At 46.4% G+C, this 11473-nt stretch overlaps 1 protein-coding gene across 2 annotated transcripts in view; it reads right to left on the bottom strand.

Annotated features, from left to right (window-relative positions):
• The window catches only part of PARVA (parvin alpha), a 146639-nt gene that overhangs the window by 65668 nt on the left and 69498 nt on the right, over positions 1-11473 (bottom strand). Inside the window, exon 1 of one of the 2 annotated variants that reach the window (XM_070626383.1) lies at positions 5047-5335. The exons of the other annotated variant lie outside the window; for it this stretch is intronic. Coding sequence (XP_070482484.1) covers positions 5047-5074 — 28 coding nt within the window. The 5' untranslated portion in view covers positions 5075-5335. Of the gene's footprint in view, positions 1-5046; positions 5336-11473 lie in introns of those variants that run through there. 2 annotated transcript variants of the gene reach the window in all.

The raw sequence follows: 11473 nt of genomic DNA, 5'->3' as shown, positions 1-11473 counted from the left end.
GGGCTGAGTGAGGCAAGTCTACGGCTCCTTCATCTGATGGAGTGGGGCCTTGTAAAATGAGCTCATTCCCTTCCTCCCACCCTTAAGCACTTATTGAGCACCTGCTGTATGCCATACACTGTTCTAGGAAAGAAGAAACCCTTGCCCTAGGAGCTCACAGTCACGTACGCTCAGTCTCAGTGGGCTGAGGGCTGACATAGGCATGGTTCCAGGTGACAAAGGGAGCAGCAGGCTGGCCTTGCATTGCCAGGAGGGACCAGGGAGGGCTTCATGGAGAAGGCAGTGCCAGACCCTGTGTGGCTAGGTCTTTGTTTTGCCCTCCATCTCACTTACTACCATGTGTAATTAGACATCTGTGTGCATATCTGAAGAACACCTGTCTCCTCCATTATTCTGAGCACTCCAAGAGGACCGAGGCCTTGCCCACCACTGCGCTGCCAGCACCTGACATGCAATAACTGCTTAACGCATATTTTCTGAATGAATGAATGATCCGTATGGCAGCGCTGGTCCCTGAGCAGCCCTCCCTTGCAGCAGAGTGCCACAGCCAAACAAACAGCTTCACCTCCTACATCAGAGCCAGACATTAATCTTGGGTGGGTCCGGGCTTTACGAAGAGGAGGATACGGAACTGGAGGAAGCAATGGAGGGAGCAGAGAGGGCACACAGGTGCTGGTTCTGAGCGTGAGGGTCTGAGACATTCACTTGGAAGCATTTTTGCTCGTCACTTGGACCTCCTCAGCATTAATGATGAAGTCTTGTCCCAAACTGGAAATCTGTGGACATCTCACTAGAAGTGGTAAAATGCTGCCCGTCATTGGGCATCACAAGGGCCATTGCAGCTCCCTGTTTTTTTCCTAAACCAACAATCCATGTTGACAGCAAATCTGTACAGAGAACCCATTAAAAGAAATTGCAGTAAATCGGAGATGCTTTAACTGTCTGGCGTTCTGCTGATTGCATGCCTGACACTTTCACTGTGGCTTCTTTCTGTACAACCTTCCATTTGAGTCAATTCCCCGGATAATTACTGAGCCTTGACTACGTGCAAGGCAATGCACTGGGAGCCTCATTCCGGTTGCGCCTTCCAGGCCCAGAGCATAATTTAACTTATAGGCAGAAATAAACACGCACAACAGAAGCATAGAGTGACAGAGCCACAAGAAAGTGTATACACTATTTCAAAGAAGATAACATTTTACTCAAGTGAGCAAGAGGGAGAGCTGGTACCACGCACTCATTGCTCTGTTTAAATGTGCATTCAGCAGCATTGCTGAGCAACTTTCCTGGGCCAGGGTCAAACGGATGAGTAAAACCCGGCTCCAGAGTACAGCACAGCACCCTGTGGGAGCCAACGCAGTATCACTGAACTCCTCCTCAAGGAGATGCTTCACTGGTTTCTTAAAGGAGACGTTTACAAGGTGAGGAGGGAGTGGGGGGCACACAACAGAGCAGGAGACATGAGGACAGGCACGTTTTCGGGAAGATTGCTGGAAAGTAATGTGTTTGTAGGGTGTTGTTAGGGAGTTAAGCCCAGGGCCAGAACAGACAGAGGGTGCATTTAATTCTGAAATCAATGGGGAGCCACTGAAGGATAAGAAACGCAGAGTTTTGCAAGTGTGCAGGACAGCTGGGAAAAGGTTCCCTATTGGACCCCTCTAAGCAGAAGTCTTCCTGGGACGCATGGACCAGGATAAGGCAGTCTCAGCTGCCTGGCTGGGTGCTGGCGGAAAGTGGACCTTGGATTAATCCCAGCTCTGCCTCTTACTTAACTTTTCTTCCTCTCTAAAATGGGGATGATAATACATAGCTCACAGGTTTGTAACGAAGCATCGATGATAAAACACATACAAAATGCCCAAGCATAGTAGGACATGCCGCAGTAAGCGTTCAGCAACATTGGTCTACTTCTCCCCACCTTTGCTCAGTGTGTGCGTAGTGACACGTGTGCCCTGGGGGAGACACAGGGACCACTCAGAGAAGATCTAATGAAACAAGAATGACTTTGGCCAGCCAACAGAGCTCAAAAACAAAGTTGGAGGAGACTTTAAGAAATTATGATCTATCCCCTTGCCTTGGGTCTTAAACAGACGAAGAGACGATAGTGAAAGGAGTAGAAAAAGGCCGCTGAAATGCTTTACAATGCGGAAGGACATTCTGGAGCAAGTGAAACGACCCAGGCGGGTTGGAGAAGGAATATTTTATGGGTGTTATGCAGACTTGGGGAAAGGTGAAGTCTGTATGGTGATGACACGGAGGTGATGGCTGTGGTGGTTTTCAGGGGTGGTGGTGCTACTGATAGTGGTGAGTGCATTTTGGATGAATTTTCAGAGGTGGAAACAAATGGTACTCAATACCCACAGCACCCGGATTGTGGCCTCTAAATTATAATGCCATTTCCCACTAAAAGGAATCAGGGCTCCTGGGAGAAATGGCTGATTCTAGATCAGAGGCAGTGAGCCTGGAACATTTTGTTGCCAGAAACCAATAAATTATGAATATCTATTAGGTGAGTCGTATCAAAGAGGCTTCCACTGGCCAAAGGAAAATTTGAGCACCCATAAGAATAAGAACTGCAATAGATTGAAACATCAAATATATTTAAATCCTTGAGTTAATAATGACGCTAGAAAAACAAAGCACAACACCACTCTAGTCACCTCCGGAGGAAGCTAGGGAACCCACTCATTTTGAAAAATGGTAAATAAAAGGAAAAATCTAACATTCATCCCATCTTTCTAAATGAAACCGTACCTGTGGCTGATTAAATACGTCAAGAGGGAAAGTTTACCTTTATAAAGCATTTCAGTCAATCAATGACGATGGAATAAATGAATTAGAATATAACCATTTGGAAACCCCTAATGAATTAATGCCTCTAGACAATGATCACCAACAGCTCCTCACAAATGAGGGACAACCAGATATCATGCCTCCCCTTCCCCCATCCCAAAGAGACACACGCCATCAGTCTTAGATCTACCAAGCAATTTTCAGGAAACGCGGGGGTCAGAGGAACATGTTAACTGACACCATCAGGATACAATTAGCAAAATCTAGACTGTGGGAAACTCTATAGGTTTCTTCAATATATTTCAAGGAATAAAAGATCTGAGAGAATATCAACTATTTGCAATGCATGGGCCTTATTTTGATCTTGATTCCAACAAACTGTAAAAATAAAGAAATGAAACAATCAAAATTATGAGACTGAACAGCCGAAGATGTTAAGGAATTATTAATTTTTTTGTCTACATGTAATATAAATTGTGTTTTTAAAAAGTATCCTTATCTTTAAGAGCTACAACTGAAATACACATATACTGAAATGATATATCTGGGATTTGCTACAAAAGAATCTTCCAGTGGGGGCTGAGGGTCAGCTGGGAGACATACATGAAATAAGACCAGCCATGGATTAATCATTGAAGTGGGTGACGGGTTCACTGGGGGTGTCCTACACTATCCTCTCTACTTTTGTGTATGTTAGAAGTTTTTTGTAGTAAGAAGTACTTGTCTTTTTCCTAGTACTTAAGAATTAGATTCTGGGTGCAGGGAGCAGAAGGAAACCACAGGCTTGTTTTGGAAAATAAGGAGGCAGATCAGGGCAAGCAACTAAGAATAAGGTCAATCTGGAAAAAAAAAATGCAAGTAATGTGGCAAGCATAGATTAGTATTCTTAACATATAATGACTTCATTATAAAAATCCATAATAGCAGTCTATCAAAGCCCCTAAGGAAAGTTAATAAAATACATTAAGTGGTAATTTATATAAAGAAAAAAATACATAAATAACTAAATATTGGGGAAATATGCATCTCCATCGGTATCCATAGAGATGTAAGCGAAGCGACAAGGAAATGCCTGTCAGGAGCAGCCTGGACCCCTCAGTACTCCCCTTGCCTCTGGTGTCTGCTCACCCACTGCCCTAGTCAACCAAAGGGCCAACTCCAGCTCTGCTTACGAGCTCCCAGGCGTCAGTTGTAACCTCTGGATCCCTCAAAGTCTCCTGCTTTGCCCCCAGCGTTGCTATTCTCCCCAGCTGGGACCTTCAACACAAATGCCTTCCCAGAGGGTGCAAATGAGTGCATTCGGCGTTCATCATTGGGAGTGGACTGATATCGGTGACGAAAGCATGTGGGTTCCAGGGAGGAGCCAGGTCTCCCAACCACACGCATTCAGGGGAACCACGGCCATCCCTCGCGCTCCCACGTGGCTGCAAGTTGCTCATGGCTACCCTTCTTACTCCTTCATTAATTATGGTCTTTTCAGAACCCAGATCAAGGAGCCCAAACTGATGTAACCTTTAACCTGTCAAAATCCTTGGGGAGGCATTTCAGCCCAGCCATAAACCCAAACATGTGAATTTTCAAACCATGTTTAATCTGGGTGGAAGCTGAGTGGAAAGTCTTGCTAAGGTCTTGCATGCACATCCATCAAACCCATTTCAGTTCCGGTCTTAATCTATTTATTCCCAACTATTTGGGGGGAATTGGAAAGGCCCATTAGGCATTACTGATTATGAGCTCTTAAAGTAAGATATTTGTCCTGTTCATATTACTGTCACTAATGAGAATTACAGCACCCTCTCTGCTCCAGCTACGGAGCAGAGCTGGCTGTTAGGTCTTAGGAAAAGCATTTAGCAGGCTAATAGCTCACAGAGGCCAAAAGCTGCTTTCTACACTTTCAGAATGCACGCTTAGATTTACCATTATGAGGAACAGAGGACAGCAAGCAGTAAAATTAAGCAGAGCTTTTCTTTCATAAGTCCTTTGCCCCTTTATTTCTTTGTTCATCCTCATCTTCTCCCCCAACCCCTAAAAATCTTATACACACACACACACGTGCACACACACCATCTCTAACAACAGAGCTAGGCTAATGCGGATCAGATTGATATAACAAACCTTCAGAGGCAAGAGGAGGGGGTACCTATGATCTCAGAAGCCCAAACACCAGAGCTGAGCCAGGAGCTGGCCAGGGCACCCCCAACATAGACTCACCCCCAGTGTAGCATGTCCAACTTTGTCCAGGCTCTGACCTACCTTTAGGGCAAAGTGCCCCGCAGCCCATGGTCTAGGATTTCAGCCACACTCATGGTATCTTCTGCCCAGAACCGACCTCTCCTTGCGCTGGCCCACACACTTCTGCTTTCAGAGCTATAGGATCTTTCCAACGGTTTCCTGAGGAGAATGCTGCCTGCTCGATACAACTCTCAGCTCAGTGCATCAGTTGAGAACAAGTGGCTGCCTATATAATTTAATATGATGCCACATGAGACTCATAGACCTGCTGCAGAGCAAACAGGATTCTGCCTCTCGCCTCTAGGCAACTGGAAATCTGGAGTGCCTGCTTGTTTTTGCTCAGTCTGGGTACACAACTCAAGTTACCTGTCAGAGCTGGAGGCTGGGCTGGGTATTTTCAAGGGATCAACTGCTGGGGGCTGCTGAGAACTGAGTCTCATCTGGGGGGATCTGAAATTTCTCAGTCCACCCAGATTCAGTCATAAGCATCTCCTTAGGCAGAGGCAAGGTGTGGGTACAGTGGGGTGACCCCAGGCAACCCCGGACATGGTGGCCATGCTGTGCCCTCAACCCTTTTCTCCGTTGTGGGGGAACCTGTCCTTTCAGAAGAGAACCTGAACCCTCAGTTAGATAGTGAAGATGTGAGGGTATCCACACACACATTTCTAGGCCTGAATTTATAATCTTAGGTATGTGTTAAGGACAAGAAGAAAACTTTCTTGTATGTGAACATTTGTCACTATGGCCCTTTGGGTTTGTTGGCTGGTTGGTTTAATGCAATGTTCTGCTGGGGGAGGCGGAGCCTGGTACTCTGCACCATTTCACCTGCGTACGAAACAAGGAGGTGACCCAGCACCAGCATGGACTAGATGGATTCTTCAGAAGCCAGGACCAGTTCATCTGCGTCCTGGTGGAGTACCCCTGAGGAGTTTCAGGACTGGATCCCAAGATGCTGGATCTTGGGGGCCTCAGCAGGGATGCCCACCACTGTGGTCAGTTCTCCCTATCCCAGGGGTGGGGAGAGACTGAGGAAGGGGACCAAGATGACCTTTCTGACAAGAAGGGGACCTAGGGAAAATCTCTAGGCTGGAAGGAGACACCTTGGGCAGAATCAAGCGACCAAGGTGTAGCTCGTGCCAGGAGACTGTGCTGCAGAGGTGCTCAAGGATGCTCAAAAGCCCAGGAGCAGCCAGACACCTGGAAATGGCTACAGGTGCATTTTCCCAGGTAACATGCTTTGCCCACTTGATTGAAAGGATGCGGGTTAGGCTCGAGGAACTGACCAGATCCACTTTTTCAGTTCTTCCTAGCAGGCTGGCAGCTCCAGATGATGGATGAGCTTTTGTTGTTGTTGTTGTTGTTGTTGTCATCATTTTGGGGGTGGTGGTAGCTGGAGGCCATCTGGGCTACTTTTCTCTTTTGGGAAAGGATAATACTCTAAGCCCCTACAGACCACCTAACGGCCTAGAAGGAGAAATCCTGGGATGTAATTACTATGTTACCCACAATCATTTGAAAAAGGGGCCTTTTTCATAAGTGTCAGCTTTAGGATTATCATAAGAAGCACCATATTCTTCAAATAGCCAACAACTAAAAGGCACAAAGTATGCAAATTCAGCTAACATTTTTGGATTAACAATTATTATGTGACTGGCATTCAGGTGACCTCGCACACACTATCTCATTTAATCTACGGGATGCAGAATTTATAAAAATGGATGTATGTCATACCTGTTGCCTAAAGCATCAGAGTATGTGAAAGAGAAGCCTAGAAATAGCACTGCAGGACTGGACTAAAAGGTTTTGATTCACAGCGAAGGAAATTTAATTAAAGCATGTAATGTCAATTACTGTCATTCATAATCATATTATACTTCCCCAGAAATAATACAGATATAAAAGTCTAGAGTTACCTGCATGTTTGATGTAAATAGGATAAAATTATCTAAGTTCTGAAAAGATCCAGATATCAGAAGGAAAAGAAGTATCTCTCCCTGGCTTCATGTCTCATCAAATTTCATTAGGCCGGGACATGAGCATCCAGCCATAAGGAAGCCCATCCTTCCTTTGAGAGCAGGTCGTACAGACTTTCAAAGGTGCCTGAAAATCTGGGGTTTAACACGGTCACAATTTTTTAGCTGCTATAAATAATCAGATGCTCCTGCTTGTTCTGACAAGGCCCAGGAGAGGCCAGAGAGCAGATGCTCTCAACCAGACCCCGCCACTCTGGGGGCTCTATAGGGTGATAAGGACCAGATCCTTTCATGGGGCAGCTCTGGTCCAGAGGAGCAGAGGAAAGCTCTGGTGCTTTCCAGGGCAGAGAAAACACGGCACAACTGCCAAGCCACAGATAGCCTCAACAGGTCCATCCACGGGCATCTAACGCCCTGCCACTTCATTCCCTTGTCCCTTCATCACTTACAGAGTATACCCTATTGGCAGACCCCGAGATGAAGAGGGGGTCACTCCAGGGAGCAAAAGAGCAGCAAAGTCCTGGCCTTCCTAGGATTACAGTGCAGCGGGGGAGACGGACATTAACTTAAAAAATACACAAATCTATAAACACAAGGCAAGTTCTACCGAGTCCTAGCTTCTGCCTCACTGAAATGGGTATAGAACATCTATTTCGTGGGCTCACGGCAAAGATGAAATGAGTCAATATGTACAAAGCCCTGGGCTTAATACAAATTAGTAAAAATTCTATTGCCACTGTTATGACTGTTCTTACTGCTGCTGAGCGGCTTCACCAGTTACTGGCAGTGTGACCTTGGGCAAGGGACGCAACTTTCTCACGTTTCCCATCTGCAAAATGGGATGACAGTAATTCCTGACGAGAAAGATTAAATGAGTTAATACGTAGAAAGTGTTTGAAACAATGCCTGGCAGGCAGTGAGAGTTTGATAAATGTTAGTTGCTAGCGGTGATGATTATTTTGCCAGAATCTTAAGACATCACGTCAGCTCATAATATGCTTACACACTAGCCGAGGGTCTCTCAACAGAGGCGCTATTGATGTTTTGGACGGCATACGTCTTTGTTAGGGGGGCAGGGGGCTGTCCCGTGCATTGTAAGGCGTTTAGTAGTATCACTGGCATCTACGCACCAAATGCCAAGAGCATCCGCCCCCCCAGGCATGACAACCACAGTGTCTCCAGACATTGCCTAATGTCCCCTGGGGGGAAAATCGCCCCCACAGAGAACTACTGGTCTAGCTGGAAAGTATAATGTACTGAGAGGAAGGAAGAACAACGCAGAGCTAGCATCTGTGGTCAAGAGGAAACGAACTACAGTAAGTCAAAGAGGGAGCCCGTCAACAGAAGGCCAGGGAAGGCTGCATGGAAGAGGGGGCCAGAAACGGTACTTTCTGATCATTTTAAATCTAGGTCCCTTTTGCTAAACATAGAAACCACTTTACTAAGATTTCAAAATGAATCAAACATCACGACTAAACCTGAATCAAAGCAACTATAATATATTGAAGATGATTTTCCATTACATACAGTTCCCTCCTCTCACCAAAATTCTGACAAGTTTTTTAGCTCAATGTCACCCCACACTGATTTAGATAAGGTGGGGAGAGATAAAAGAGAAGGGAGCAGGGAAAGGGAACCTTCCAGGTCAGCCCTGAAGAATGCTGGAGCAATGTCCACGGGTATCTGTGGAGATAAGTCCAAATTCTAACCAGGTGGCAACAAGTGAGTCTGCCTTCAAGACGGACAATGTCTGGCCCAGCCTGGCTCCCAGCTGCTGCATCCCATCCTACGATGGGACCATCTGAGCCTCATCTGTAACTTAGTCCTGCCTCAGTTTCCAGGATCCAACTTGACCTGAGGCTGGCCTGGGTTCAACAGCATTATCATCAGACCCCAATACCGTACCTCATTCCAGTAACGGACAGAGTCCCAGTCCATTACCCAGGTTCTTACTGCTGACCTTCTGCCTTGGTCCCTGTTGATGAATCTGTGTCCAAGAATCTGCTTGGCACACCATCCCAGAGCCCTGCTAAGTGCCACCGCCCAGTGCCTGGGGCTAAAGCACCAGACTGCCCGAGGCTGCCACCTGCTTTTCTGCACATCTGAGCATGATGCCCCCGAGTTCCTGCTGCTGTGCTCCATCCACCCACTGGGACATCCTACTACTTCATCTCGGAGCCTTCTTTGCTGCTGTTGATTATTTGGGATGGTGATCTGAGACTGCTGCATCCCATGCTGGACGGACTGCATCTTCACTGTTAGTGTGTGAGCCGGGAATCTGAGCGCAATCCTATCCCTGAGGAAGAGTCCCATCCGAGTCGCATCCCTCCCCGCCTTCCCCTTCCGCTGTAGGCAACTCCCACGCCTCATATGACCAATAGCAAAGCACGTTCTCTGCATTTGGTTATCTCTGTTGCGTGGCAGGTAAATCAGACTGAAGCCACACATGTGACTCAGTTATCATGAATATACATCATGAACCGAGCACTCCCATATGCAAGAGGGCCTGGCAGGTGAAGGCAGGAGAGGAGAACTAACGCTTATTGAAGGTTTACTTGGCACCAGACATTCATTTATGTGCTTTATGCAATTATTTAATTTTAACTCACGGCCACCCCAGGAGCTAAATGTCGTCATTACCATTTTCCGTATGAGGAAGAGAGCCAGGAGGCATCACTCAGGGATCTGAACAGCGGTCCTGCTGGCTTCAAAACCTGAGTTCCTTCCCTGACACTGGCAGCAGTCTTTCTGATGAGAAGCTGCAACCCTACAGGGTTTCTATCCTTTCTTTCTCTCTCTTTTTTTTTTTTTTGCCTCTAAACATTTCCATAATACACATGGCATCTACTTTCAGATCTAGGGACTGAACTCAGAGCACTAATAGAAAATGTCCTCGGCTTCCTCTCCCAGGTTTCTCTGCTATGAGAATTCAGGTGTCAAGTGCTTTACTCGAGGTCACGCAGAAAATGAAATGTGGAATTCCATAAACACCCTCAAGGGATCTGTGTACAAGCACTTATTTATTACAGGTTTACGGGAGCCATTGCCCCAGTGGGCCCTGGCATTCCCAGAGGAAGTCAAGGCACCCAAACAGACGGGCACAGTGTCTGCAGGGCTTGGGGTTCAGCAGTGTGTTCTGGCCCCGCTCTCCCTGCTGGGGACACAAAGTATGCTAGAGATCCCCCCGTCAGCTACACAGCAGTCCTCACTGGCTGCATATTTTTTTTTTGAAGAAGAAGAGCAGCCCTGAGCCCATAATCCTCCTCTTTTTGCTGAGGAAGACTGGCCCTGAGCTCACATCCGTGCCCATCTTCCTCTACTTTATATGTGGGATGCCTACCACAGCATGGCTTGAAAAATAGTGTGTAGGTCTGCACCCAGGATCCGAACTGCAGAACCCTGGGCCGCCAAAGTGGAACAAGTGTGAACTTAACCGCTGTGCAACCGGGCTGGTCCCTGGCTGCACGTTTTAAGAGGGACATGGGTTCCCTATTTGTAAGTTTTACATTCACACAATGAACTCTAGCCCCTCTGCCCCTTTTATTTTCAACAGATTAGCATTTAAAGCTTTAAAAATACCACAAAAATATATACACTGGAGATTATATTGGCTTTTCCCTGCAGTGGGAGTAACTAGATTGATCTTTACATGGATGGACCTACAGTGATTTTAAGGTCCAGTATAAAGTTTCAGGATTTGAGTAACACATAGAAGGAACCTTATTACCTGCTAGAACGAGACACCTAGGCATTTATCAGACACATTAGGACAGAGAGAAAAGAGACAGAGAACAGAGGGTTCCCCAACTGATGACTACAATGCTGTACTGGCCGAAGCCACCCATCCTGGATGGAGAACCATGTAAAGAAGCAACCAGGGGCTGGCCCGGTGGCGCAGCAGTTAAGTTTGCACATTCTGCTTCGGTGGCCCCGGGTTCACTGGTTCGGATGCCGGGTGTGGACATGGTACCGCTTGGCAAGCCATGCTGTGGCAGGCGTCCCACATATAAAGTGGAGGAAGATGGGCATGGATGTTAGCTCAGGGCCAGTCTTCCTCAGCAAAAAGAGGAGGATTGGCGGCAGCAGTCAGCTCAGGGCTAATCTTCCACAAAAAACAAAAAACAAAAATAAACTTAAAAAAATAAGTAAATAAAAAAATTAGGAAGCAACCAGCATTCATGCCTGAGACTTGGTCTACAGACCTACAGGAGTCAGAGCCATGTTCTTACTTTTCTCATTATTTTTATGGAAAATCTAGTTACATTTAGAATGTCTAAAATCAATAATAATGAAACAGTGAGCCAGGATACACTTTTTCCATAGGAAACAATGAACTGCACAATCTAGACTCTTATCTGATCCTCGTAATTGGAGAAAACTAGCTTCCACGTGACCACCATCATCGCTGCCACAGAGTCTCATTGTATTCTTTATCACTTCACATTCTGAAATATATCTTCCCTCATATTTACAAG

The sequence above is a fragment of the Equus przewalskii genome, chromosome 6 (assembly GCF_037783145.1).
Source record: "Equus przewalskii isolate Varuska chromosome 6, EquPr2, whole genome shotgun sequence".
In the NCBI taxonomy this organism is placed as follows: Eukaryota; Metazoa; Chordata; class Mammalia; order Perissodactyla; family Equidae; genus Equus; species Equus przewalskii.
Note: the sequence above shows the minus strand (reverse complement) of the source record. Positions and strands in the feature narration are given on the sequence as shown.